The sequence below is a fragment of the Taudactylus pleione genome, unplaced genomic scaffold (genome assembly GCF_031769625.1).
Source record: "Taudactylus pleione unplaced genomic scaffold, aTauple2 ptg000122l, whole genome shotgun sequence".
Taxonomy (NCBI): Eukaryota; Metazoa; Chordata; class Amphibia; order Anura; family Myobatrachidae; genus Taudactylus; species Taudactylus pleione.
The window spans coordinates 513,385-541,082 of record NW_028284524.1 but is presented as its reverse complement, the minus strand read 5'-3'; the positions used below and the strand labels follow the sequence as shown (position 1 = coordinate 541,082).

Here is a 27,698-nt window from a genome sequence, read left to right as displayed (position 1 = left end):
TTCATTATCGTGGTATGTACCAAGAATATCGCAAAGGACAGCTCTCACAATAAGAGCTGTCCTTTGCGATGGCTCCAGACAGAGGGACTTCTGGGTTTAACACCCAGAAGTCCCTCTGGCGTCCTTCTGCGCATGCGCACAAGGATGCGGGCCGCAGGGGGTGATGGGAGGGATCCCATCGGATCCCTCCAAAATAGAAACGTCCCGAAAAGCCCTCCTATTGGGTAACGCCACCACCCACCAGGATGAAGCGCTTAGTACATTTGGGAATGCAGTAAAACCTCAGAAAACTGCATTTTTGGGATTTTACCGCATTTTCACTGTTAATACATCCCGCCCTAGGTTTGAAAAATGACAGGTGCTGATTGGCTGGTACTTCATCTGTTCCTTTATCTCCATCCAAGGATTAGTAAATAGACCCCCTACTACAGATGATTAAGTAAAGGCCTGATAAATGACTGATTTCTCAGACGTAGAGAAATTCATAAGTTACGAAGCAGCAAAGGAATCTTTTTCCTTTAATTTAACCAGAATTATAGTCACTTCACTATTTCGTAAATAACAAAGCTAAATGCAGAATGATTTTACTAACAGTGAGAGCAAACCCCAAACCACTGTAACTGTAATTGAATTAAGCGTATCAGTGTGTTTGTTTGTATCACTATTTGCGTCTACGTGGGTGCCACGGCGCATAATACTGACGCAAAAACAAAAAGTGCCATTTTCTGTATTGGACCATAGAGTTGTCAATAAACGTTTATATCCAATCATGTCTTACGTTGCGTTAGCTTCCGCGTTCAGAGCCAATCCGAAGAAAGCTTGCATCTCTGTGGCGACTGTAGCTCTCCTCACCAATCAGAAGTATCGCTGGGTGGGCGGACTCATCAACAGCACAGCAGCAGCAGCTGCAGCAGAAGCAGAGGGCACGGGCACAGCGGCCGGTTGGTGCTGGGCAGCCCGGGAGTGACACGGCGCGGACAGGTACGGGAGAATCCATGCGGCGGGACTGTCAATCAGTGTGTAGTAGTAACCTTCACCATGGCCTGCAGGAGACACTGGCACATTATGCCACCCATCGTGGCTGTATGTTTATTGTCTCTGTACGGTATATATATATATATATATATATATATATATATATATATATTACACATACACACTCCTTGCCCCCCTACCCCCAGAGTGGCAGTATCTGTCTGTTGACTCTGTAGTACAATAATATAAATGTGACAGTGTCTATATAGGTATGTACTCAAAGTGTCAACATGGTCATTATGCCAACAGTACATCACTGTTAGATATAGGATTAGGCTGCAGTTAATGCCCTAACACTGGAAAAAAGCTATATTGACATGATTATCATCTCAACATTCTGGCGTCAACATTACACACCACACCCTCACTATATATACTAGGCAGAGACAACAGTCAGTTTCTTGGAATATTACATATATACTCTGTACAGTATAGTGACAGTGTCAAACTATGTTATACTCCCAGAGTCTATACACAGAGCATAATATATTCTGTATATAGATTTTGGGAGTGTATATTCAATATATAGAGACATGCTGTCTCATATGTGTAATATTCCCAGAGACTGACTTTGGTCTCTACCTAGTATGTATAGTGAGGGTGTGGTATGTAATGTTGATGTCTAATGCTGAGCGAGTCATCATGTCGATATAGCTTTTTCCCAGTGTTAGGGCATTAACTGCAGCCTAATCCTATATCTAACAGTGATGTACTGTTGACATTCAGAGTACATACCTATAGAGACACTGTCACATTTATATTATTTATTAGAAGTTATTTATATAAGGCATACATTCCGCAGAGCTTTACAGAGAATATTTGACCATTCACATCAGTCCCTGCCCAAGTTGAGCTTACAATCTATATTCGCTACCACATGTACACGCGGGATATGTTCAGTATCGATGGCGCATGGGATGACTGCGCTTAGTATACCGAAACCCCGACACCTATCAGAATCCTGGCGCCGGCATCCCGAAGGTAAGTTACGAGGTTAGGGTGCGGGGAGGAGGAGATTAGGTTTAGGCACTGGGGGGGAGGGAGAGGGGGAAGGTTAAAATACCTACCGACAGGTGTCGGTATCCTAACCCTGTTGGGATGCCGGCGTCAGGATTTTGACAACCCAGGGTCCTAAGCGCTGGCATTCTGTACACGCATACACTTACACACCAGGGTTACATTTTTTAGCTGGTGCCAATTAACCTACCAGTATATTTTTTTGAATTGTGGGAGGAAACCCATGAAGCACGTTCTTTATAACTTAAACTACCAGAGCGCCTGTATGTTTGCCTGTTGTCTATGCACATTCTATATAGACACTGTCACATATATATATATATATATATATATATATATATATATATATATATTACATTCCCAGAGTGGCTGTATGTTTGTTGTCTCTGCACAGTATAGTGTACACTCTTGGTCAGCGTTTTTCAACCACTGTGCTGCGGCACACTAGTGTGCCGCGAGCGATTGTCAAATGTGCTGCGACGATCAGCTCAGCGCACTTGTGCTGTAGTGTGTTTTATTCCTGAGGAAGCCAATGTAGTGTTTGCTGCTTCACTGTTTTTAGACCTTTTTGTCAGATGTTACTATGGTATACTTAAGTAAAATTACAAGCACTTCATAAGTGTCAATGGCTTTTATTGACAATTACATTAAGTTTATGCAAAGAGTCAATGGCCCTCATTCAGAGCCGTACGCTCTGAGCAGAGCGCACGCTCTGAATGAGGGCCGGGCTCCATTTTCATGGAGCGTCCTCCTGGACGCTCGTATAGCTGTGGGTCACCACCCACAGGCTATACGAGCGTGCTTTGTGATGGCCGCGATGGTGGAGACCATCGCGACCATCGAAATTGCGAGCCGGAGCCTGCGGTTGAGGTTTTCAACCGCAAGCTCCGGAGTGATTTTGGCTCTATCAGATCCAAAATCACTCCCACTGACATCACTAGTGATGTCAGTGGGCCGGCTTCTGACGGGAGGCGTTCCCGTGGGAACGCCCCCATCAGGGAGGCACGCCCCCGGCACACCCACCAAAGGGGGCGTGCTGTCAATCAACATTGACAGCACGCCCCCTTTGATCGGACACAACGAGCGAAGGACTTTCCTTCGCTCGTCGCGTCTGGCGCATGCGCACGACGGAGCTCCCTCCGTCGTGCGCATGCTCAGTCCATAACATCGACCCACTTGCGAGCGGACAGCCGCTCGCGAGTGGGTCTGAATCAGGCCCAATATTTGCAGTGTTGACCATTCTTTTTCAAGACCTCTGCAATTCACCCTGGTATGCTGTCAATCAACTTCTGGGCCACATACTGACTGATGGCCGCCCATCTTGCCTAATCAATGCTTGGATAGGACATTCCATTTCCGAAGTTGTGCGGCCATTCAACATTCTTTAATCTATGGTGTCATGTACTGGGAATACCTAATGGAATGCATTACCACCCACTGTCGACAGTGCAGTGGCCAACCACGGGTGTTTAATGATCCTGACCAGCTGCGTCTGGCCAGAATTGTCCGTGGTAACTGACATGCGACACTGGTTCAAATCACATCCACATTCAATGCAGGAGGTACCAAACGCATATCCAGCAGGTTTATGCAGCATCTTTAGTTTCCATGGGATATGGGAGCAGAAGACCCACCAGAGTTCCCCTCTTAACACTGTGACACCGGACACCGTCTCACCTGAGCCTTGAGGACTGGCAACATGTGGCGAGGTCTGATAACCACTACATTGCATTGCTTGATGACCATTTGCAGCCTTTCATGGACTTTATGTACCCCCACAACGATGGAATATTCCAGCAGGATAATGCACTGTGTCATCGGTCCCAAGTTGTCCAGAATTGGTTGGAGGAGCATTCTGGAGAGTTCTGTCGAAAGATGTGGCCACGACATTGGCCCAACATGAACCCAATCGAGCATATATGGGACGTGGTGGAGAGGTCCATTCGCACCCAAGAGCCTGCACCTACAAATATCAGGGAACTGCAGATTGCTATTCAGACGGCATGGGTCAACATCTTTCCAGAGGTCTTCCCTCCACTTGTGAAATTGATGCCACGTTGAGTTGCTGCACTTCGCCAGGCTAGAGGGCATCTGTCTCATGACTCTTGGCACTACAGTGTATATAGTAATATGTACAGCCATGGTCAAAAGGTTTGAGAATGACACATGTATTGGTTTTCACAAAGTTTGCTGCTTCAGTGTTTTTAGGCCTTTTGTCAGATGTTACTATGGTATATGAAAGTAAAATTACAAGCATTTCATAAATGTCAAAGGCTTTTATTGACAATTACATTAAGTTTATGCAAAGAGTCAATATATGCACTGTTGACCCTTCTTTTTCAAGAGCTCTGGAATTCGCCTTGGCATGCTGTCAATCATGGCCACCCGTTCTTGCCTAATCAATGCTTGGAGTTTCAGAATTTGTGGGTTTTTGTTTTGTCCACACGCCTCTTGAGGGTTGACCACAAGTTCTCAATGGGATTAAGGTCTGGGGAGGTTCCTGGCCATGGACCCAAAATTTAGATGTTTTGTTCCCCGAGCCACTTGGTTATCACTTTTGCCTTATGGCAAGGTGCTCCATCATGTTGGAAAAGGTATTGTTCGTCACCAAACTGTTCTTTGATGGTTGGGAGAATTTGCTTTTGGAGGATGTTTTGGTACCAGTCTTTATTCATGGCTGTGTTCTTAGACAAAATTGTGAGTGATCCCACTCCCTTGGCTGAGAAGTGGAACAGGCAATCAGGCTGCAAAGACAGAAACTGTCCATCAGAGAGAGAGAGAGTGGGAACCATAAGCTGGGTACACACTAGACAATATGTCGCCCGATCCCGCAGTTCGGGCCGACATATCGGCCAGTGTGTACCCACTATGCGCGACCCTGCACGCTCCCGCAGGTCATCCATCGGGGTTGTTCCATGGGCCTATGGAAAGACCAAGATGCCGATGCGAGCTTAGTGGATGGAGCATCATACAATGTGCATCGCCCGCCCGATATATCAAGAGGTCGGCCGTCACAACGCTGAGTACACACATCGGCAAGTGTATACCCAGCTTTAGGAGTGGCTGTATGAACAATTTGGTACATTCTGCGAAAAAAGAATGCACTAGTGAGCTCGGCAACACAAAAAGGCCTGGATGTCCACGGAAGACATTAGTGGTGGATGATCGCAGGATCCTTCACAACATCCAGCCAAGTGAAGAACACTCTCCAGAAGGTAGCCATATCATTATCCACATGTACCATAAAGAGGACTACACAAGATCAAATACACATGGTTCACCACAAGGTGCAAACCATTCATAAGACTAAAGGGGCTTATCCATTAGAAGATTATTTTTTTTTTGTGAAAGTCCAGAGACCAAAGACTTTTCCTGCCAACAAAAAAGTCTTTCATGCAGAAGTCTTTCACAAATGATAGACTTTTGTGAACAATTTCTTTATAGACCAAGGACCAAATTTTTAATGAGTGCAGTGAATATTCATTAAAGAAGTCGTTTGTCATTCATTGCATTTCCACTGAATGACTTTCTAAAGTCGTTCAGCAATATACAGAAATTGACCCGCATGTTCGAACGGCAAAAGAATTCGACAGTTGTTCGCGGGAGTGCGCGTCGCAGGACATTTGTAGCTAATCCATTACACGGCTTTTTACACGTTCCGACCAAAACCTCCTGGTTTTGGTCGGATTGTTCACGAAGTCATGTAATGAATAGGCCCCTTTAATGTGTATGAAAAGTCCTTCGTCTGGGCGCCCAAAGCAGGATTTTTAGATGGGGTTAGCTGCTAAACCCCGTCCTTTTGGCTGTGTAAAATGCTAATGGCTGTCTGATCAGAGCAACAATTTAATTGCTCTGATAGACGCCCAGCACTAATAATTGAATTCCCCTCTTTGTGTCTTATGCCATACCTCACTGGTGTGTATGTTGTATTTGAAAGCAGAAACATTTGGGAGTAGTAAGTATGGGTCTTTGTTCTTTACTTGGTTGTTTTCAACAGTAAACATAACATTGTTTGTTTGTTTTCTTTAGACTATAATATAATAATAATTCATGTCCCAGGTATTTTAAGAATTCTTTCTTTTTATTGCCATATAGATTACCTACAGCTTGCAATTTCCATTGGTGGTCTTGGTCCTGCACAATTGAAGTTTTGATTTATGTAGTGTTCACTCTAGGTCCGGCGCCGGACCTAAACAAAAAACACATCTGCTTGTGCCCGGGAAGGGGCGTGGCCAAGGAAAAGGGGGGTTGTCTTTAAGACGCGTCCCCTTTATGTCACTCTTGGGGGCGTTACTGGCACTTACGGGCATGCTGGTTTGCCCCCAAGCGCTGCTATCAGTTTGAATGGATGCTGGGCGCATGCACCTGGCATCTAGTCACCGGCGGTGACCGCAACACCGCAGTTTTTCCCCACCCGTGGGACACTGCGACCCGCGGGTGGGACAGCACCCGCAGGCTGATTCATCGGAGCGCAGCTCCGCAGGGCAGGGTGCTTTTTGCCCTTTAGAAATAGGGCAGGGTGTGGCGTCCCGCTAAAACAGCCTAGCGGGAACGCTATTTATGTTTAGGCACACACTCTTTAGGGTTTTTGCACACGTTTTGCTTTTTTGTAATATAATTATTGCAGGTTTATGGGCTGATTCAGAGTCACACACACGCAGCTGTATCTTAGGCAGTATTGCATGTTTAAAATTAGGGGCGGGCATTCACCTGTGTTCAGAATCGGTGGTGTCTATGTGGCTGCACCGCCAGGATATATCCCCTTATGAGTGCAGATGTCCTCATTATCAGCATGCATTTGCACCAGCCCTATCTGAGAGAGTGCCACATTTTTGCATACGTTCAGCTGTGAATAGCCTGCAATTGTGTCTACATGCTCTTGGCGAACTCATCCTAAGTGCAGATGCCCATTTGCTTTAATTTAGCTGCAAGTGAAGATCCGGCTGACTTTGTGCTACTCGGATTGATCTGTAGAGATACTACACATGCGCCTGAGGCTTTCTTATGTATCAAAATTGTAACATTGATGTTTTTTTTGTTTGACTCAGAATCAGCCAAATAGTGTGTGTATTTTTCATAAACTTCCATAGTTATGTTTATTTTAAATTTTTCTTGTTTTAGGTAAAGGAAATTTTTCAGGAAGATTGCAATAGCATGGCTACTGTGAGTAATTTTTTAATTATTTTTATATTCTTTGCAGGGTCACTGCATGGTGTGTAAACCAGTTTTTCATAGAGGCCACGTCACTGTTACCGATGAGGAGACTGAAATTCAATTTTTTTTTTTGTGGGAATTTAGCTCCCATATTAAGTGCCCAGGAGTTATTCTATTCCGGGGTCTAACTTAGAAGGAAAGGATTTGTTACCGACTGCGCTCTCCCCTTTTGTGGGCCTGTCTGCGTTTATGGAGATATAAATTATAGCTTGCGTCTGGGATGAACTTACGCCACTGAATCTGTAGCATGTGCTATGGACCGGAGGTATGAAATGTATGTTACTGCTATTTGGAATGTGATTCCTATCCAATAAAATACAGCCTTCATTACACACCTTCAGCCTGGGCAGATATGAATTTGTACAGATGGCTGCCATATGGTGACCATGAGGGTTACCCTCCAAATTATTATTTGGGTTGGGCACTATTGAAACAGTGAAGTAGATAAATTCTTATGCAGCACTGAAAAACACAAGTCCTAAAAGTGATGTTATAAAGTGGTGGTCTACAATGCTAGAGAGAATGAAGCACAGTTAGAAATAATTTTTCCTGAGTTATTACATGTCAGCCAATGTGTTCTAGAACAGCTGTTATTAACTCCAATCCTCAAGTACCACCAACAGGTCATGTTTTCAGGATTTCCTTAATCATATGCAGGTGTGTTAAGAGAATAACAGACTCAGCAAAATAGTTTAACACTCCTGCATATGATTAAGGAAATCCTGAAAACATGACCTGTTGGTGGTACTTGAGGATTGGAGCTGTGAAAGTCATGGCAATAAAAACCATAGCTACAAGAGGCTGTTATGTTAAATGTAAAATCGTTTTTTTGGGATAAATTTAAATTCTTATGTTTAAATAATGATCCACTGTGTTTTCTAGGCGCTCTGTAGGAGAGCCAGGTTGGTCACCTACCTTCCCGGGTTCTGCTCTCTCATCAGAAGGGTGAGAGGAACCCGAGCTTTTTCCACTGCAGGATCGTCGGGCTCTGATGAACCTTATATAGCTTCTACACCCCCGGACATACGTAAGGGATCATGTTCAGAGATTATGGTGAACAGTAGAGCAGTTTACGGAGTGTTCCGTAAGATGTCATTAGAGGAATACATTTTTTGTCCTCTGTCTCAAATAAGTTTTCTGCATTTTGTATCTAACAAGTCATTAGAGTGATTAGAAATCCATCCAGAAATACACACTATTAACACATCTTATAGGAATGTGCTGGCAGATCAAGAATGTTTCGTTCTGTTTAAACGGACAGATCATATTGATTTCCTTTTACAACATTTGCTAGATGTAGCACAGTGATATTTTATTTCAGAAATACTACATAAATAGTATGTTTAGTATGTTTTCTCTACATGTCTATCTCAGCTGCTACACTTCTATAACTGGTATCTTTTGCATGGTTTTATTAACAGTTTAATTAAATGATGTAGCTGCACTTTACTAAAACTATTGTGTTTCAAAAGTTTTAATTCATATATACAGTTATAAATATGAAAACCTAAGTTGGGCAATATCACGCAGAAACTTGAGATTTTTTTTCCTTTCCGAAACGTATTTTTGCTGTCTTACCATGCTTCCTTCATCTGCTGTTTTTAAATACTTAATAAACATTGATAAACTGTAAGCATTTATAAACACCCCAGGAAAACATTAGAAGGTGCCGTATGGCTTCTACTGACAAAAGAAAATGTTAGTCCTTGGCTTCAATTAAGTTAAATTATGTAACTATTTGACAGTTTAGTAGTTATAAAATGGAATGTAGTGACAAACTCACAAATAGCCAATGGGAGGCTCTGATTTAAGCTGTTCTCCTGGTGGTGGTTCTCAGTTTGATGTGATTTTGGTTTGTGGGAGAGCCCCTGAGATGTCCTCTTCTCTTCTCTCCCCAGTCCCCAGGACAGTTTGGCCAGATGAAATGATGGGTCCTTTTGGTCCTCAGGACCATCGCTTTCAACTACCTGGAAATGTTGGCTTTGATGCCCATGTAAATGGAATGAACACTCAGGGGAAAATCCAAGCACCTAAAAATTTACCGGACCTCCTAGCTGAGCCAGCTGCCAGCGAAAGACACGAGTTTGTCATGGCACAGTTTGTTAATGAATTTCAGGTAACACACGTTGTTATACATTGCATACTGATGTGTCACTTTCTGATCAGTACATGACAATCAGTTCATTTGTCTATATTAGTCCTGCTCTTGTAGAACAAATTTTAATTGACACCATAATATAAGGATATTCAATAGCATACACTGCTCTGAATGCAAGTTGTCTGTGTATGTGTATATACATACAGTATTAATTGAAAAGAAAAACATTGTACAGTGAAACTGTGACCCAAGTAAATATGTATTTTTGAACTTAACATGTAAATTTATATAATATTTTATTTAAAAAAATTATTTATAATATTAACATTTTATATTCAGCTCTCTGTACAAATAGGCACACATGTTGATCAGAAACAGGGCTGCTCCGCAAATGATGGGGTTCCATTGTATCATCTTGTGCCTCTGGCACACAAGCACTGGTAACAGACATCTGGTGCTTCTCATGGAAATGCAGCAATAAACTAAGTGGAAGTCTAACGCTGGGTACACACTATACGATGTGAGTACCCAGCAATGGTGCGATGTGTCGTTGCATGTAACAGCACTGCGTCGTTCATTGCAGAACAGACAGATCGGCCGTACACACTATATGATGTGTACAATATATTGTTCCAATCCGCATAGGAACAGTATATAGTATAATGTGTACCCAGCTTAAGATCTGAGAGCCTGATTCAGCTTCAGACGGAATTGCAAAGCTGCTCGCAGGCAGCTTTGCAATTCCGTCTGTGCTGATGTGGTAATGCAGCAGGAGGTATCACGCCTCCTCCTGCTGCATTATGTATCCGAGCTGCGTTGTCCAATGCAGCATCGGATACTTTGCGGGACAGCGGCCGGCTAAGGTGACCCATGGGGTTAGCTGACGGAGATCCTAGCGTGCACTGCTGAATTAGGCACTGAGTTAGTCAGTTTGGAGGATAGGAAAAGTATAAACCAGTAGTATTTGTTAGGTTTATTTTCAAACCACTACATCTTTTACAAATATGCTCCTGTCTTCTGGCCATATTTGTATTACACACCCAAGGACAGATACATTCACCTAAAAACCTGCAATTGTGTGCATATGCAGAGCTGCAGTCATTGCAAGTTGTGTGAAGGTCGGCATCAGTGGCTTATGCTTCTGGTTTTCTCCAGGCATGCATCGCCTTCATTTACACGCATGTTTTAACCATTTCTTTTGTTTGCAAAATACACTTGGCTGTTAGGCTTCAATAAAAATAAGTTTCTAATGCAACAGGAAAATCTTGTTTTCATAAAAAATAAAAATACTTCAAATTGTTAAAAGATGCACACAAAAAAACATTTATGCACAATCAACATTGTGTATTTGCACCTGCCACTGACCACACACAAATAATATAGCTTGGGCAGGTGTATATGCGTATCTGTGACTGTCTGCATCTGTTTGCAATATTATTACCTTGCCATTACTGTACTTTGCCTATGTTGGATCACCCCTTCTCTCATAGTTGTCAAAATCTTGCAAATCTGCATATATGCATACATGTGTTGGTGTTATGGGCATGTGCAATTTTACACAACTGACTAGTATAGCTTTCACTGTGTATACATTGCACAACTGAATCTGCTTGGGTAACTGGGATGCAGTCACCCCCACTGAATACAGCTTTATACTTTTATAAAAATGTGTAGTTATCGGATTAATTAAAGGGGTTCTCCACCACAATTTGTTTTCATGTAGCAAAGATATTCCACAGGCCATTCCTTTGACTACATATGTGATTTAAAAAAATAAAATAATAGCTTTGGGTGAACAATCCGTTTTTCAGATTTCCTTCTTGATCTTTGGAACTCAGGACAATCTTTTCTTTTAGGGAAATGAAGTTCCTCTTCCGAACCAGGAGATAACCAGCATTGGGACTTACTTTGAAAATGCAAAAGTAGAATGTGCTGTACAGTCTTGTCCAGAACTACTGAGAAGAGGTACTGAAACCATGTGCACACTTTAATTTATTTGTTTATATATGTTTATTATCTATACTGTGTAAATATACACCCTAAGAGGCAATACTGAGGATTACATCCAGGATACAGACAGCAAGAAGTGGTAATGTGCAATTGTCCATACACACATGATTGTATCAGATGCAATTCATTTTACAATCAATGCAATGAAAAAATAGAAAACCATTATTTAATCATCATTCTTGATATTGTGGATAGATATACCCCCATCAGCCATAACACTGACAGGTGAATAACATTGATTATTTGATGCAATGACACCTGTCAAGGGGTTGAATATATTAAGCAGCAAGTGAACACTCAGTTCTTGAAGTTGATGTGTTGGAAGCAGGAAAAATGGGCATGTATAAGTATATGAGCCACTTAGACAAGGACCAAATTGTGATGGCTAGATGACTGGGTTAGAGCATCTCTTGTGGGGTCTTCTCAGAATGGAGTGGTTGGTACCTGCCAAAAGTGGTCCAAGGAAGGACGGTATTTGAAACTGCACACTGGGGACCAATAACCTTGTTCGAGGTATGCTACTGGTATAATAAAGGTTGTCCTCCTTTGTGACAAATAGTGTAGCAAGTATAATACTGCACTCTGGAACACTGTGTTAATTTTTTGCATTGTTGTATGTTGCTACATTGTATTATTTTGTTTATACATACAAATGAAGCACCTTTTATGAACGTCATCTTTGGTACAGATTTGACATTATTATTTATACGACGCATCAGACATAACATATGGTTCGAGCGCAGTATTATACCTGCTACACTATTTGTCCAAGGTAGGACAACTGGTGAACCGGCGACAAGGTCACTGGCGCCCATGGCTCATTGATGCGTGTGGAGAGTGACGACGGCAAGCCCATCTGTTCCGATCCCACAGATTTGCTACTGTAACACAATTGCTGAAAAAGTGGATGCTGGCTATGATAAAAAGTTGGCAGAACACACAGTACATTGCAGCTTGCTGTGTATGGGGCTGCGTAGCCACAGAACGATCAAAGGGCCCATGCTGACCCCTGAAAGTGCCTACAGTGGGCATGCGAGCGTCAAAACTGGGCCATGGATCAATGGAAGAAGGTGGCCTGGTCTGATGAATCACGTTTTATTTTACATCACGTGGGTGTGTGTGCTTTGTTTACCTGGGGAAGAGTGTGCACAGGGATGCACTATGGAAAGAAGACAAGCTGGCGGAGGCAGTGTGATGCTCTGGGCAATGTTCCGCTGCTAAACCTTGGGTCCTGGCATTCTTGTGGATGTTACTTTGGCAGGTACCACCTATCTAAACATTGTTGCAGACCAAGTACACCCCTTTATGGCAATGGTATTCCCTGATGGCATTGACCTCTTTCAGCAGTATAATGCGCCCTGCCACACTGCAAAAATTGTTCAGGAATGGTTTGAGGAACATGAGAGTTCAAGGTGTTGACTTGGCCTCCAAATTCCCCAGATCTCAATCCGATCGAGCATCAGTGGGATGTGCTGGAAAAACTAGTCCAAGCCATGGAGGTTCCACCTCGCATTTTACAGGAATGAAAGGATCTGCTGCCAACATCTTGGTGCCAAATACCACAAGACACATTCAGAGTCCATGTTTTGACTGGTCAAAGCTGTTTTGGCGGCATAAGGGGGACCTATGCAATATTAGGCGGGTGGTTTTAATGGTATAGCTGATTTGGTGTATAGGGGTCAAATAAGGAGTTGTTTATTATTTAAATACTATATATATATATATATATATATATATATATATATATATATATATATATATATAAATATAATATATTGCTGCTACAATCCACTGAGAACAGGGTGAGAGGGACCCTTATTCGCAAGAGTTTACATTTTAGAGGGGCTATGATGGGTGGCCTCACAAAAAGAGTCTGTAGAAAGGGTGGTATGCTTGGATAAAGAGATGAGTCTTGAGAGTGTGTTTGAAGACTGGGAGACTAAGTGACTGAACATGGGAGGGCATTTCAGGACATTGGAGCATCACAGAGAAAGTGCTGGAGTTGTATGTGGGAGTGACGTTCAGGAAGGAGGAGTGGTGCAGTCATTGGTAGAGCATAGTGGAATGAAACTGGAGATGAATGGGGAGAAGGAGTGTTGAGGCCTATGTACTTGAGAGGTGTTTGATTGTGAGTGGCAAAGGGAACCAGTGGAGGAAGTGGCAGATGAGGACTGCATAGGTGGAGAGGAAATTGAGGCAGACATCGCAGGTGAGGATAGACCAAAGGGGGTCAAGTCAGATTGGTATATTGGTGAGGCAAGAAAGATCTCAAATTCCGAAATAAAGTATGAAATATTCTCATGAATTATGGATACACTGGTTCAGAAAAAAAATTTTCGTGTTCTCCACGGTTTTATTGTATACTCGTACTATACAAATAGGCTTCATGTTCTCTGATTTTATAGTACTGAGCAGTCATTGCTCACTGTAGTCAAGTACTGGATATATTGTAGTGGCAGAAACAAATATGTAGAGCAATATTTACATTAACAATAATCATCTTCAATAATCTGTAAAATATTATGAATTATCAATGATGGCAATTTCACAATTCTGTTGACGCAGTGTTATACAATTTCCCAGTCAGAGACTATTGGAAGTTTTTACATTTAAATGGTTTTATTACAAAAAAGAAAATCGCTTTCCTGTAGAACCTATTCACTTAATTATGAGTGCCATCCATTAATACGTATGGATTACGTTTAATGATTCCACCAAAGAGAGGATTTAAGTGTAGAGATTATTTTCAATGGAAAAACCCTTTTTGAATTGTATTGTTTCCGGATTTAATTAATGTCATTAGATAATGTTGCCACATTGGGCTCACCTAGAGCCGGCCTAGAATAGTAATTTGTGTTTTTATTTTTTTAAATTCTTATTATTTCTGACACATATCAGTAAACTAATTTATTGATAGGGACAAGTTACCTAGTACTATGTATTCCAGGAGGAATAACTGTTTTTTTTTCTGGGTTACAGATTTTTCATCAATGTTTCCTGAAATTCCTAGCAGCAAATTAATGGTTTTGACAGTGACACAGAAAACTGACAACGATATGACCACATGGAGTGAAGAGGTAGAATCTGAGAGGGACATGATGCTGGAAAAGGTAAGCACTCCATCTATCGTCTTGTTATTGACGCTTGCCTTTGTGTTGTAAGAAATATTCTGTAGACCTGGCACAGGCTGCTCAGTGTGTAGTGAGTAATCCGTTCCTCAGTAATGACCTTCATTAAGATATAGTACATGTCCAAACCAACTAAGAATTATACCCCATTCCCGTTTTAAAATCAGGAACTGCTTCACACTGTCCAACTGCCAAGAACTCTTCTAAGTGTTTGAAAGGGACATTTTACCAAAAGTTTAATTTAGTGGAGGCGATTCAATTCAGCGCGCTGTTAAGTCCGTCTAGTCTGATATAGGTAGGAAAATGTTGTTTAGCGCGACTAAAGCTTGGCGTTTAGTCACGCTAACCGGCATTCTCCGACTAAAGTGCCGTCCGTGAGGCTGTTAGCGCCACGCTAAACGGGCAACAGCCTCGCAGCTGGCACTTTATTTGGATTTCTGTTCGCACCCTCAGGAGGATGCGAGAAGAAATCCTTTAGTCAGGCTAACGATGCGCTAAATTGAATAGCTTCGGGAACTCTTTCCTGGTGCAATTAACAGCGGCTGTATTCAATCGCACCCATTGAGGCATCTTGTAGCATCCAAAGACTGATTTGCAATGCTGGCCACATATGGGGCAATTCTATCACTAATAAAAATGTTAGGGTCATTTCCAATGTATTTGGGACATACGGTAATCTTTCTCATACCGCTCTCCTCTCTCATTAAGCATCCTTAAAGGATACATCCTTCCAATACTGAAAATCTGGTGACCTGTGCTCTTCCCCAATACAATTTCACAATGCCTCTAATGACCTGAACAGGAGGTCCTCTCTCCTACTGGGGGTGGATGGTCTGCATTGTTAGTAGTGTCACTGCTCCTAGGAATTGCTAGGCTGCATGGCCATGCTTATTGTTTCGGTATGTACTCTTTTATAAGCATCCTCTGTGTAATGTGACATCACCATTATGATATAATTGTATTCATGTTTTGACCAGTTTCCAGTTTAACCAAATGTGTGTGTTAGATTGGGTCCTCCAAGTGGAATTAGAAGATGACCACAAACTCAGACTGTTATTGTCCAGCTTTATTTATAAACCTAAAACTGTACCTCCTTTTATTGTGATGGTAATGTTGTACTGAGCTGTTGGTACTTTTGTGGTTTTCCAAACCCACTATAGCTATAGATCTATAAGTGTTAATAGGTAAAGTAGTGTTCATTCAAGGATTTCTTTTTAGGGCAGGATGGTGATTACTGAGAAGGGCACATTTTAATTTTGCAGGGCAAAATATTTGTTGTGCGCTGCTGTACGGGGCTGGTAAGCACACGATGCACAGTACATACAGTCAGGTGCATAAATATTGGGACATTGACAGAATTTTCATATTTTGGCCTCTATTCACCACCACAATGGCTTTGAAATGAAACAAACAAGATGTGCTTTAACTGCAGACTTTCAGATTTAATTTGAGGGTAATTACATCCAAATCAGGTGAACGGTGTAGGAATTACAACGGTTTCTATATGTGCCTCCCACTTTTTAAGGGGCCAAAAGTAATGGGATAAACTAAACAATCCTAAATCTAACTTTCACTTTTTAATACTTTGTTGCAAATCCTTTGCAGGCAATTACAGCCTGAAGTCTGGAACACATAGACATCACCAGACGCTGGGTTTCATCCCTGGTGATGCTCTGCCAGGCCTCTACTGCAAATGTCTTCAGTTCCTGCTTGTTCTTGGGGCATTTTCCTTTCATTTTTGTCTTCATCAAGTGAAATGCATGCTCAGTCGGATTCAGGTCAGGGGATTGACTTGGTCATTTGGATCTCATATTGAGAGTCGACAGCATCTGATTCCAAATGCAAATGTCACACCTAGAATCAACTCCAGACCTTTTACCTGCTTAATTGATAATGAAATAACGAGGGAATAGCCCACACCTGTCCATGAAATAGCTTTTGAGTTGATAGTCCCATTACTTTTGGCCCCTTAAAAAGTGGGAGGCACATATAGAAACCGTTGTAATTCCTATACCGTTCACCTGATTTGGATGTAATTACCCTCAAATTAAATCTGAAAGTCTGCAGTTAAAGCACATCTTGTTTGTTTCATTTCAAAGCCATTGTGGTGAATAGAGGCCAAAATATGAAAATTCTGTCAATGTCCCAATATTTATGCACCTGACTGTATATTCACCTGATATAGTTATTATACACACATGTGCCTCTAGTGTATTTACCCCACATATATGTAGGACACATACACTGAAGTGCCTAAAGTGATGGGAGAGCAGTATGTAAAGGTAATGGTAGATGGCGTGACTGTACTGTGACGTCTTGGAAATGCCCAGACCTGTATTGGTTATTATCTGACATCTTGTGAGTCAGTTTGAACTCCAGCTAGGCTGCTCATGGCAAGGTGATGTGAATTATCAGAGTTCAAGCATGACATAATTTTAGGTGCCCGACGGAAATGGAATGTCCTATCCGAAGTTGTGTGGACATTCAACACTCCTCAAACTATGGTAACACGTGTACCGGGAATACCTCATGGAAAGCATTACCACCCACTGTAGACAGCGCAGTGGCCGACCACGAGTGTTTAATAATCGTGACCAGCGGCGTCTGGCCAGAATTGTCCGTGGTAACTAACATGCGATACTGGCTCACATCACAACCACTTTCAATGCAGGAGGTACCAAACGCATATCCAGCCGGTTAGTGCAGCATCTTGAGTTTCCATGAGACATGGGAGCAGAAGACCCACCAGAGTGCCCCTGTTAACACTGTGACACCGGACACAGCGCTTCACCTGGGCCTGTGTGCCTTCACTATTTGGAGCCTTGGGGACAGGAAATATATGGTGTGGTCCGATGAGTCTGGTAACCGCTACGTTACATTGCTTGATGACCATTTGCAGCCCTTCATGGACTTCATATATACCCACAGCGATGGAATATTCCAGTAGGATAATGCACCTTGTTATCGGCCCCAAGTTGTCCAGAATTGGTTTGAGGAGAGTTCTGACGAATGGTGTGGCCACCACATTCACCCGACATAAACCTAATTGCGCATTTATGGGATGCGGTGGAGAGGTCCATTTTCACCCAAGATCCTGCACCTACAAATATCAGGGAGCTGTGGAAAGCTATCCAGATGGCATGGGTCAACATCTCTCCAGAGGTCTTCCATCCACTTGTGGGATTGATGCCATGTCAAATTGCTGCAATTCGCCAGGCTAGAGGGCATCTGTCTCATGACTCTTGGCACTACAGTGTATATAGTAATATGTATACTATAATAGTTGGCAAAGTAATAATGGTGTCCTTGGTTTCTGAAGCTGGTATAATCCTTAAGAATTTAAAATAGAAAAGTTCAACAAAGCGTTAAATTGAATCAATAGTTCCCCTCTTCTCAATAACATTCACTAGGATCAGTGCAAAAGTCTGTTCTTCTACTGGGGAAATAGGCAGTGTGTTTTCACTGCTTACTCGGCTCTGTCACTTTCACTTCCTCTGAGCACTACAGGGAGCTGCAACAGTGGTGTGATTTACGGTCCTTCCTCTGGGATGCTGTTCGGTCAGGACAACATACAACATCTCATAGAAACTGAGTGTCAGGGGTTGGGGAGTAGATGGCTACTGTATTCCCTTCCTGCAGGTCTGTGCCTACCACAAGAGGCAATTAGAGCAGGAGTATGGGCAGGGCATGGCCCCTTCCTAAAGGAGTCTAGCATGAACACTAGGGGGGATCCAATTGGCCGCAGGTATCCATTAGCGGGGTTAACCCCATGCGTCATTTCCCCTAGGTGAACTTTTCCTCACTGCTTCAGGCACTGAAAGAAAGTGTCACCATTGGGGGTGTAAAGTGCAGAGGAACATGTTGATTATGTAGTTTATGCAAAATCAGTTGGTTTACCGTGTTAATCCCTGATTTATAGCGTGGGGAAAATGCTGTTTCATTAAATAGATATATTCTAATAGTTTACATACATGCTCAATGCATTCAAGTGTTTGCATGTTATACAATTATTATAAGAAGTGTTACTCTGAAAAGAACAGGGTACTGCACCATTTAATAGTTATTAGTATCACCACAATGTACCATAACCTTGAACTTTGTAATGTGCTGAGTTATTTCAATAAGAAAGAATTTTACAATTTCAGCATGAAATTTAATCCTTGGATCAAGCCTCCTTTTTGTTTCAATGGCGACTTGTCTCAAGAACTTGTTCTGGTCTGCTGCATTCTGCTGTTGTAATGTGGTCTAATTATTCATTAATTGTCCTATTTCTCCACTCTCCCCTTCCCTGTCAGCTCCAATCTAGCAGGAGAGGAGGTCTGCTTTTTAGATGTAACCTCTGCATTGAAGTTTGGTCTGAGATAATGATTGTCACTCTTTTGTGAAGCACAATGTGTTCTTCCAAATAATGGGGTTTACTCCAAATACTGCCAAACCCCCTGTACTAGAAATAAATCAGATCTGTTTATTATGTGGCCAGAAGCACTTCAAAATGTTAGCAGTCAAACAGTATATTTTTCCACTAATAGTCCCTAAAATGTAATTTTTGTTGATTTTAACAGGAGGTCTTGTGTCTTTGTGTCACAGTCCTTTTCACCCTGCTCCCCTTGCTTCTCGCACATTGAAGCAGCCCCCCCCCCAGTAGGCCACACCACCATTTTTGGGAGTGCGCGTGTTCCTGTCCGCACCTCAACGCCCTGCCCCTGATCTGGCGGGATCACTAAGTAGGATGCACGGTCCTAAATATTGGTTCACCATTTGCACTTTAAACATCCTTTCTGTAATGTGACAGTCAGAACATCACCGGTGTCACTTTAAGTATTTCCTGGTTGGAAAAAAAGTAGTGTATAACATTAGCATGTCAGCAGACTTAAGTACATTATAATTTGGACCCTTATTAATTAACGTGTTTCTGCTAAGTTATAATTACTGGCCGCACCCGCTAAAAATTTTTCCTTTCTAACTGCAGACCGTTACGGACTGAATTTTTTATTGGTTGACCATGTCTAAAATATCTGGATAATATTTATTATAATGTATATAAAACAACAAAGATGAAGCAATATAACATTACTGTCTGTTGTTATCGTCTTTATTTTTTAAATTATTATTATTACAGTTTTGTTCCCAATTGTAAAGCATAACAGAATATGCTGGTGCTATATAAGTAAATAATAAATGTAAACGCACTGACACATGACAAACTGAGCTTTGCATATTCATTTAATTTATTACTTGGGTGAAGGACAGTTTGTGATATGGGCCTAGGGTCAGATGTGGCACGGGTGATATGGGCTTAGGATCAGTTGTGGTGCAGGGCTTGATATGGGCCTCCTAGAGACCAATGTGGCGCAGGGTTGAAATGGGTCTCCTCGAGTCAGATGTGGTGCAGGGGGTTATGGGCCTCCTAGAGTCAGATGACTGAATAAGCTGGTGCTATATAAGTAAATAATAAATGTGAACGCACTGACACATGACAAACTGAGACTTTGCATATTCAATTAATTTATGTCCTGACAGATGTGGCGCCGGGGTGATATGGGTCTAGAGACAGATGTGGCGCCAGGGTGATATGGGCCTAGGGTCAGATGTGGAGCAGGTGTGATATGGGCTTAGGGTCAGATGTGGCGCAGGGGTGATATGGGCATAGAGTTAGATGTGCTGCAGACTTATGTAGAGATTCCACAACCCAGACTTAAATTGGTTGTGACCGCTCATCTGCTTCATTCCAGTAAAACCACAATCTGGGAGCATTTTCAAATGTTTAGTTTGAAACCAAATTGTATGATTGGTTATAATTAGGGGTGAGCGGGTTCGGATTTCTGAAATCGGAGCCCCCCCGATCCGAGTCAGGCTCGACTTTTCCCACCTGGCTCGGATCTGAAATCGAGGCAAAACGTCATCATCCCGCCTTCCGGGTCTCACGGGTTTTGGATTCTATATAAGGTACCCGCGTCGGCGCCATTTTCTCACTCGGCTGAGGACAGTGAAGAGGGAGGGTGGGAGTTAGGGCTGGCTGGGCTGTGTAGTGTAGTGTAGTGCAGTATAGTGTTGTGCTGCGCTGTGCTGCTGTTTAGGGCTCTGTCCACTCCTCCAAAGTCCATAGGGGCTGGCTGTACTGTGTTGTGCAGTCAGTTGTCCATAGGGGCTGTGTCCACTCCAAAGTCCTGTGGAGTGTCCCAGTCCTAAAGGGGTGCTGTAGTGTTGTCCAGGGTGTACTCTGTCCATCAGGGGTGCTCCCCCAGAGTGCAGAAAAAATATGTATTTTCTGTGTTTGTGAATTGTGTGCGCAGTAGCCGCACGTGCATCAACAAAGTAGCGCCAAGCGTGCGCCTGTGTCATAAGTAAAGGGCCTGCTGGCTTGACCGTTAAAGGGTGCTGTAACCCTCAAAAGTGCGCTCCACAAAAAATAAAAAATTCTTTTTTTTTCTGTCTTCGTGAATTGTGTGCACTGTAGCTGCACGTGCATCAACAAAGGAGCAGCGCCAAGCGTGCGCCTGTGTCCAATAAGTTAAAGAGCCGGCTGGCTCATTTCTTAAAGGGTGGTGTAACCCACAAAGTGCACTAGTCTCCAACAAAAATAAAAAATAATTTTCTATGTTTGTGTGCGCCTTAGCCGCACGTATATATCAATATAACATAAATGGAGGACCAAACTTTCTCCGATAAAAATAAAATAGGGAAAGCTCAAGAACCACTTCCTCCTAGTGCTGAAGCTGCTGCCACTAGTCATGACATAGACGATAACATGCCATCAAGGCCGATGCCCAATGTCATAGTAGAGGGCACATACAATCCCAAATCACAAAGTTCAGGAAAATGATCTTAAAAAAAACATTTAAATCATCTGAGGAGGAACGTAAACTTGCCAATATGCCATTTACGACACGGAGTGGCAAGAAACGGCTAAGGTCTTTCCCTATGTTCATGACTAGTTGTTCAGCTTCACATGACGATGGAAGCCCTCCTCCCGCTAAAAAAATCAAACGAGTTAAGCTGGCAAAAGCACAGCAAAGAACTGTGCGTTCTAAGAAGATATCACAAATCCCCAAGGAGAGTCCAAGTGTGGTGGCGGTTGCGATGCCTGACCTTCCCAGCGCTGGACGGGAAGAGGTGGCTCTTTCCACCATTTGCACGCCCCCTGCAAGTGCTGAAAGAAGCACCCACAGTCCACTTGCTGATATGCAAATTGAAGATGTCACTGTTGAAGTACAACAGGATGAGGATACTGGTGTAGCAGGCGCTGAGGAGGAAGTTGGCGAGGAGGATTCTGATGGTGATGTGGTTTGTTCAAATCAGGCTCCGGGAGAGACAGTTGTTGTCCGTGGGATGAAAAAGCCCATCACGGTCATGTCTGGGCAGAAGACCAAACATTCCACCTCTTTGGTCTGGCAATATTTCTATCCAAATCCGGACAACAACTGTCTTGCCATATGTACAATATGTAAAGGTGAAATAAGTAGGGGTAGGGACGTTAACCACCTAGGAACATCCTCCCTTATACGGCACCTGCAGCGCGTTCATAAAAAGTTACTGTCAAGTTCAGAAACTTTGGCTAAGACCGTAAGCAGTCCAGGGACACCTAAATCCCGTTGTCCTGTTGTATCCAAGCGCCTGCAAACCACACCGTCAATTTCCTCCTTTAGTCAGGATCGGAAGTAGTCCTGCAGGCCATGACACTGGCATGACTGACTCCTATCCGGGATTCCTCCGGAGGATCCTGCATTGCTACGCCTACTGCTGCTGCTGCTGTGAGTCGTTCATCATCCCAGAGAGGAAGTAGGAACACCACTACTTTTACTAAACAATTGACCCTCCAACAGTCCTTAGCGAGGAGGATGAAGTACGACAGCAGTCATCCTGAAGCAAAACATATAACTGAGACCTTGACTGCTATGTTGGTGTTAGACGTGTGTCCAGTATCCGCCATTAGTGCAGTGGGATTTAGACAATTGATGGAGGTAGTGTGTCCCTGTTTCCAAATCCCATCTAGATTCCACTTCACTAGGCAGGCGATACCGAGACTGTACAGAAACGTCAGAAAAAGTGTTCTCAGTGTCCTGAAAAATGCGGCTGTACCCAATGTCCACTTAACCACAGACATGTGGAACAGGGCAGACTAAGGACTATATGACTGTGACAGCCCACTGGGTAGATGTATCACCTTATGCAGCAACAACTGAACCGTCACCAGTAGCAGCATCTCAGAAACGCCAGCTCGTTCCAAGGCAGGCTACGCTGTGTATCACCGGTTTCAGTAAGAGGCACACCGCCGACAACCTCTTAGAGAAACTGAGGGAAATCATCGCCCAGTGGCTTACCCCACTTAGACTCTCCTGGGGATTTGTGATATCTGACAACGCCACCAATATTGTGCGGGCATTACATCTGGGCAAATTCCAGCACGTCCCATGTTTTGCTCACACAATAAACTTGGTGGTGCAGAATTTTCTGAAAAGCGACGGGCGTGCAGGAGACACTTTGGGTGGCCCCTAAAAATTTCTGGCCACTTTCGCCATTCAGCAACTGCGTGCCGAAGACTGGAGCACCAGCAAACACTCTTGAACCTGCCCCGCCATCACCTGAAGCAAGAGGTTGTGACGCGGTGGAACTCATCCCTCTATATGCTTCAGAGGATGGAGTAGCAGCAAAAGGCCATTCAAGCCTATACATCCACCTATGACATAGGCAAAGGAGGGGGTATGCACCTCACTCAAGCGCAGTGGAGAATGATTTCCGTGTTGTGCAAGGTTCTCCAGCCCTTCGAACTTGCCACACGTGAAGTCAGTTCAGACACTGCCAGCTTGAGTCAGGTCATTCCCCTCATCAGGCTTTTGCAGGAGCAGCTGGAGAAAGTGAAGGAGGAGCTAAGACTGAGCGATTCCGCTCGGCATGTGGGACTTGTGGATGAAGCCCTTCATTCGCTTTGCCAGGATTCCATGGTGGTCAATCTGTTGAAATCAGACCACTACATTTTGGCCACCGTGCTCGATCCTAGGTTTAAAGCCTATGTGGTGTCTCTCTTTCCGGCCGACACAAGCCTGCAGAGGTGCAAAGACCTGCTGGTGAAAACACTGTCAGCTGAAGCGGAACGTGACACGTCAACAGCTCCTTCTTCATTTTCTCCCGCAACTGGGGCTGCCAGGAAAAAACTTAGGTATCCTAAGCAACCCGCTGGCGGTGATGCAGGGCAGGCAGGACCAAGTTTGGACATCTGGTCCGGACTGAAGGACCTGGCAACAATTTCTGACATGTCTACTGTCACTGCATTTGATACTGTCTCCATTGACAGAATGGTGGAGGATTACATCGGTGACAGCATCCAAGTAGGCATGTCAGACAGTCCGTACCTGTACTGGCAGGAAAAAGGCAATTTGGAGGCCCCTGTACAAACTGGCTCTATTTTACCTGAGTTGCCAGATACGTACAGAGGGACCTGTGGTGGTGGATTCCAGCGGGGACAAATTAATACTCTGTGAGGATGAGGATTTACACAACATTGAAGAGGGTGAGGAATTGGTTGATGAGGAGGATGACGACATCTTGCCTCCGTAGAGCTAGTTTGGGAGGGCCCAAGGACAATTCCATCTTGCACCTCTTTTTTTTTTTTTTTCTTTTGCATTATGTACTGTTTGGGGCCTAGTTTTTCAAACTGCCATCCTGTCTGCCACTGCAGTGTCACTCCTAGATGGGCCACGTGTTTGTGCTGCCCACTCGTGTCGCTTAGCATAGTCATCCAGCTACCTTGGTGCAACCTTTTGGACATAAAAACACTATTGTGATGTGTGAGGTGTTCAGAATAGACTGGAAATGAGTGGAAATTAAGGTTATTGAGGTTAATAAATAGCATAGGAGCAGAAAAACCCACAAATTCTGTGATTTTAGCTGTTTTTATGCTTTTTTTTCAAAACAATACAGATCCAAAACACAAAACCCAGAACCCAAAATACGGAAGGGTGGTTTTGGCTAAACCAATCCAGATCCAAAACACGAAGAAAGATCCAGATCCAAAACCAAAACACAAAACACGAAAAGTGGCCCTTGCACACCCCTAGTTATAATCATAGCAGTGTCTCTTGTAATGTACTTGTAAATATTTCATTATAGCTAACACTGTAGTTACACTTTATACTTTGTAGATGTGTGTTTTGTTTGTTTTGTTTTTTATCACTTACATGTTCAATATTTTAAATATGTTGTTCTCTCTTCTACTTATCTGTAGACTACAAGGGTTCATTTTAACTTTTTTTTTTTTTAGTTCATTAATGGTGCCAAGGAAATTTGTTATGCCTTGAGGTCAGAAGGCTACTGGGCCGATTTTATAGACCCTTCATCAGGACTAGCAGTAAGTGACTGGTGCAAACTTCTTGTAGAAAGTAGGAATGAGTATGGTTGTTTCCAAAGAACAAGGCAGTGGATGGGTCTGGAAACCCCTCTGGGGTTTGTTCTGCCCTACACCAAGATGTCTTCCAGTTCACATTTCACATTCTACCTATTTTTCATTATTTTAGGGCTCATGTGAGTTGGATGGAATCTGCGTGTAAATCGCAAGCGCAAGCCCTGGGAAAAGGCGTGTGTTGCTTAGCTTGCCGAATACACAAGCTAAGACTGGTCATATATGTGCCTGAATTATTCCTGGAGTAAATAGCTGTATATGGGCGGAATTCAATTGATTCCTGCCCCCATCGCGCCTGACGGAGCTATTCAATTCTTGCTCCTGTCGGGCACGATCAGCTGGCAGAGCTACATTTCAGCTCTCAGCCCCAGGGGGTCGCGCCCAGCACTTTGGTCGGGTTTAGCTGCTTTACGCGGCTAAACCCGACCACTTTGGGCGCGATCAGCACGAAAATCTGGAACAATTGCTTAGCGGCCCGCGAACTCCTGTTACTTTAGACGGGAGATGCGGGAAGCGAAAACAATTGAATTCCGCCCTGCGTGCTTATACCGGGAGATGTGGCTCCACAGTGGTAGCAGTAAATGCTAGAAATACAGAACACAATTCAGAAATTGCATAGGTTATGGCTGTACAGTGTGTTCATAACTTAAGTCATATTTTCCATGTCAAAATAAATTGGAACAAAGCGCAAAGACAAAATTTTAAGTTTTTATTACTTTCTAATGAGTACATGGATTTGTCTCCTACCCCTATAAATGATCTGATTTCTACTATGGCTGTAGTAATATGAACAGATTGCAGTAGCAAAGTTACTACAGTATTAGCATAAGTGGGAGGGAATCCGATACATTCAGCCAATCAGAAAGGAACACAAATCATTGTCCTCATTAGGTCATAATTTACACCAATGGTCAGTGGCTAATCCTAGTTTTGGGATTAGCAAAACTGCAAATTGTTTTTGCGTTTAATTCTATATGAGTCTTAAAGAGAGGAAACATTAGCTTCACTATATATCAGTAAGTGTTTTACCAATCTGCGCAATGCTTTAGATGTTTCCTAAACTGACCATTCTGTAACATCCTATAAGTTCTCAGTGAGCTAACATGACCTTATAGAAAGAAACTATGCTTATTGTGACTGCTCAAATATCCCCATTATTAGTGATCTTTCCATATGACTGCATCATCCTGACTGTGTACACCACCATGGACTGGGAATCAGCTTCCTATCATTACTTAAGCTTAACTAAAAGTGACATACTGACTTAATAACAGCAACTCAGACAGAATAACTTGTACTTGGCTGCAACTTGAAAGGTTCAACTTTATGACCTTTTAAATTCCACATCCTGTCGGCATCTGTACTGCAGGTGTTCCGATGGATGTGCGCAGTCACCTGAGTGTAAGGGTGTTATGAGTGGTAGAATCATGTTGTGGAATTGCCCTTTTGGGAATTTGTGTGGATGCTATTACTGTAGTCTTATAATTAAATTGCTCAATCCGTGTATGTGTGCTTTGTATGTAGAGTATAGTTCAGCATTATGTCTGTCGTAAATGAAGTCTGTTTTTTTGTTTTCTTTTATTAGTACTTTGGGCCTTACACAAACAACACGCTCTTTGAAACTGATGAGCGTTATCGGCAACTCGGATTTAGAATTGAGGACTTGGGATGCTGTAAGGTGATTCGTCATAATGTCTGGGGGACAAACATCGTCGTAGGAAGTATTTTTACCAATGCTTCGGAAGATAGTACCATCATGAGGAAATTAGGGGAACATTAGTAGTTGGTCTGGAGTTTTTACTCTTTAGTCATTACCTCTTTACTTGATATTTTTATCTCAATGGCTTTTGACAATGGACAAGTTACTTCAAACAATAAACTGTGCTACTGTATTTAAATACTATAAAAGCAAAATTTATTTATGAAAACCAGGATCACCAATTAAATGATGCGATGGGTTAAAGATTTCTCTGTGAAAAGTGACCATTGTGCAGGGTTTCATAAAACATAAACCCCATTAATTAAAAAATGTTTTATGACTTACACGACTGGTGTTTTTTTGTGTATTGTCACATAATATGAAATAAAGTTGCATAAACAATTGTAATAATCAAGGGGAATTATTATCATCAATAAACATACAAATTAGGACACATTTGGCTATGGCTTAGGTTTGCATTTGTCAGAACCCTGGTATGTCTTTCTTGGCTACAATAAACAAGATAGTTGTAGGGTGACCAGGATGCTCCCTGTATTTATACTACTCCCACATTAGACATGCCATGTCCGCAGAGTTTTCCTGCTAATGCACTGTTAAATTTGTAAATAAACCTTTTAATATATTCCTTCCTATAAACCTCTAAGATTCACCTGCCTAGAACCTCTAAGACAAAACCCTGCCTAAAAACCTCTAAACACAACGCTAATTGCGTACGCAGTATGACCGCAAATAAAGACAGGAGTGGAATCTTGTGGTTCCAACGCACAAGTATTATTCAGGTAAAAGTACAGTCAGTTACACGCAATCTATACATACATAATTTAGGCGTAAAAGGAAATAATACAGACCAAGTACGGTTATACATACGCTGCGCCTCTGGACCCAGAGATAGACTTCTGACTAGATATCCTCAGTTCACCCAAAATTCAGCATGAACTGGCAAACCAGTGTTTGGACACGTGTATTTATTCCCCCCCAGACAAACAGGACAAAGGGGAAACTTCCTGCTGATCTCATTGGTTACCAGAGGAGGAGCATATGTAACGACACATTTAACAGGTTGTTTCAAATAGACTTTCC

General features: G+C 42.8%; 1 protein-coding gene across 2 annotated transcripts; it reads left to right on the top strand.

Moving 5' to 3' along the window:
- Positions 1-846: 846 nt before the first annotated feature.
- Positions 847-26,943, top strand: MMADHC (metabolism of cobalamin associated D). Of its 2 annotated transcripts, none has more exons than XM_088472250.1 (8): positions 847-981; positions 7,253-7,531; positions 8,149-8,293; positions 9,165-9,382; positions 11,221-11,329; positions 14,354-14,484; positions 24,761-24,847; positions 26,484-26,943. In XM_088472250.1, the coding sequence occupies exons 2-8, from the start codon at positions 7,514-7,516 to the stop codon at positions 26,676-26,678; spliced, it is 903 nt and encodes a 300-aa protein (XP_088328376.1). In that variant the 5' UTR covers positions 847-981; positions 7,253-7,513; the 3' UTR covers positions 26,679-26,943. The 2 variants fall into 2 exon arrangements, with proteins under 2 accessions (XP_088328376.1, XP_088328377.1); XM_088472251.1 differs by lacking the exon at positions 7,253-7,531 and adding an exon at positions 7,174-7,215.
- The last annotated feature ends 755 nt before the right edge of the window (positions 26,944-27,698 follow it).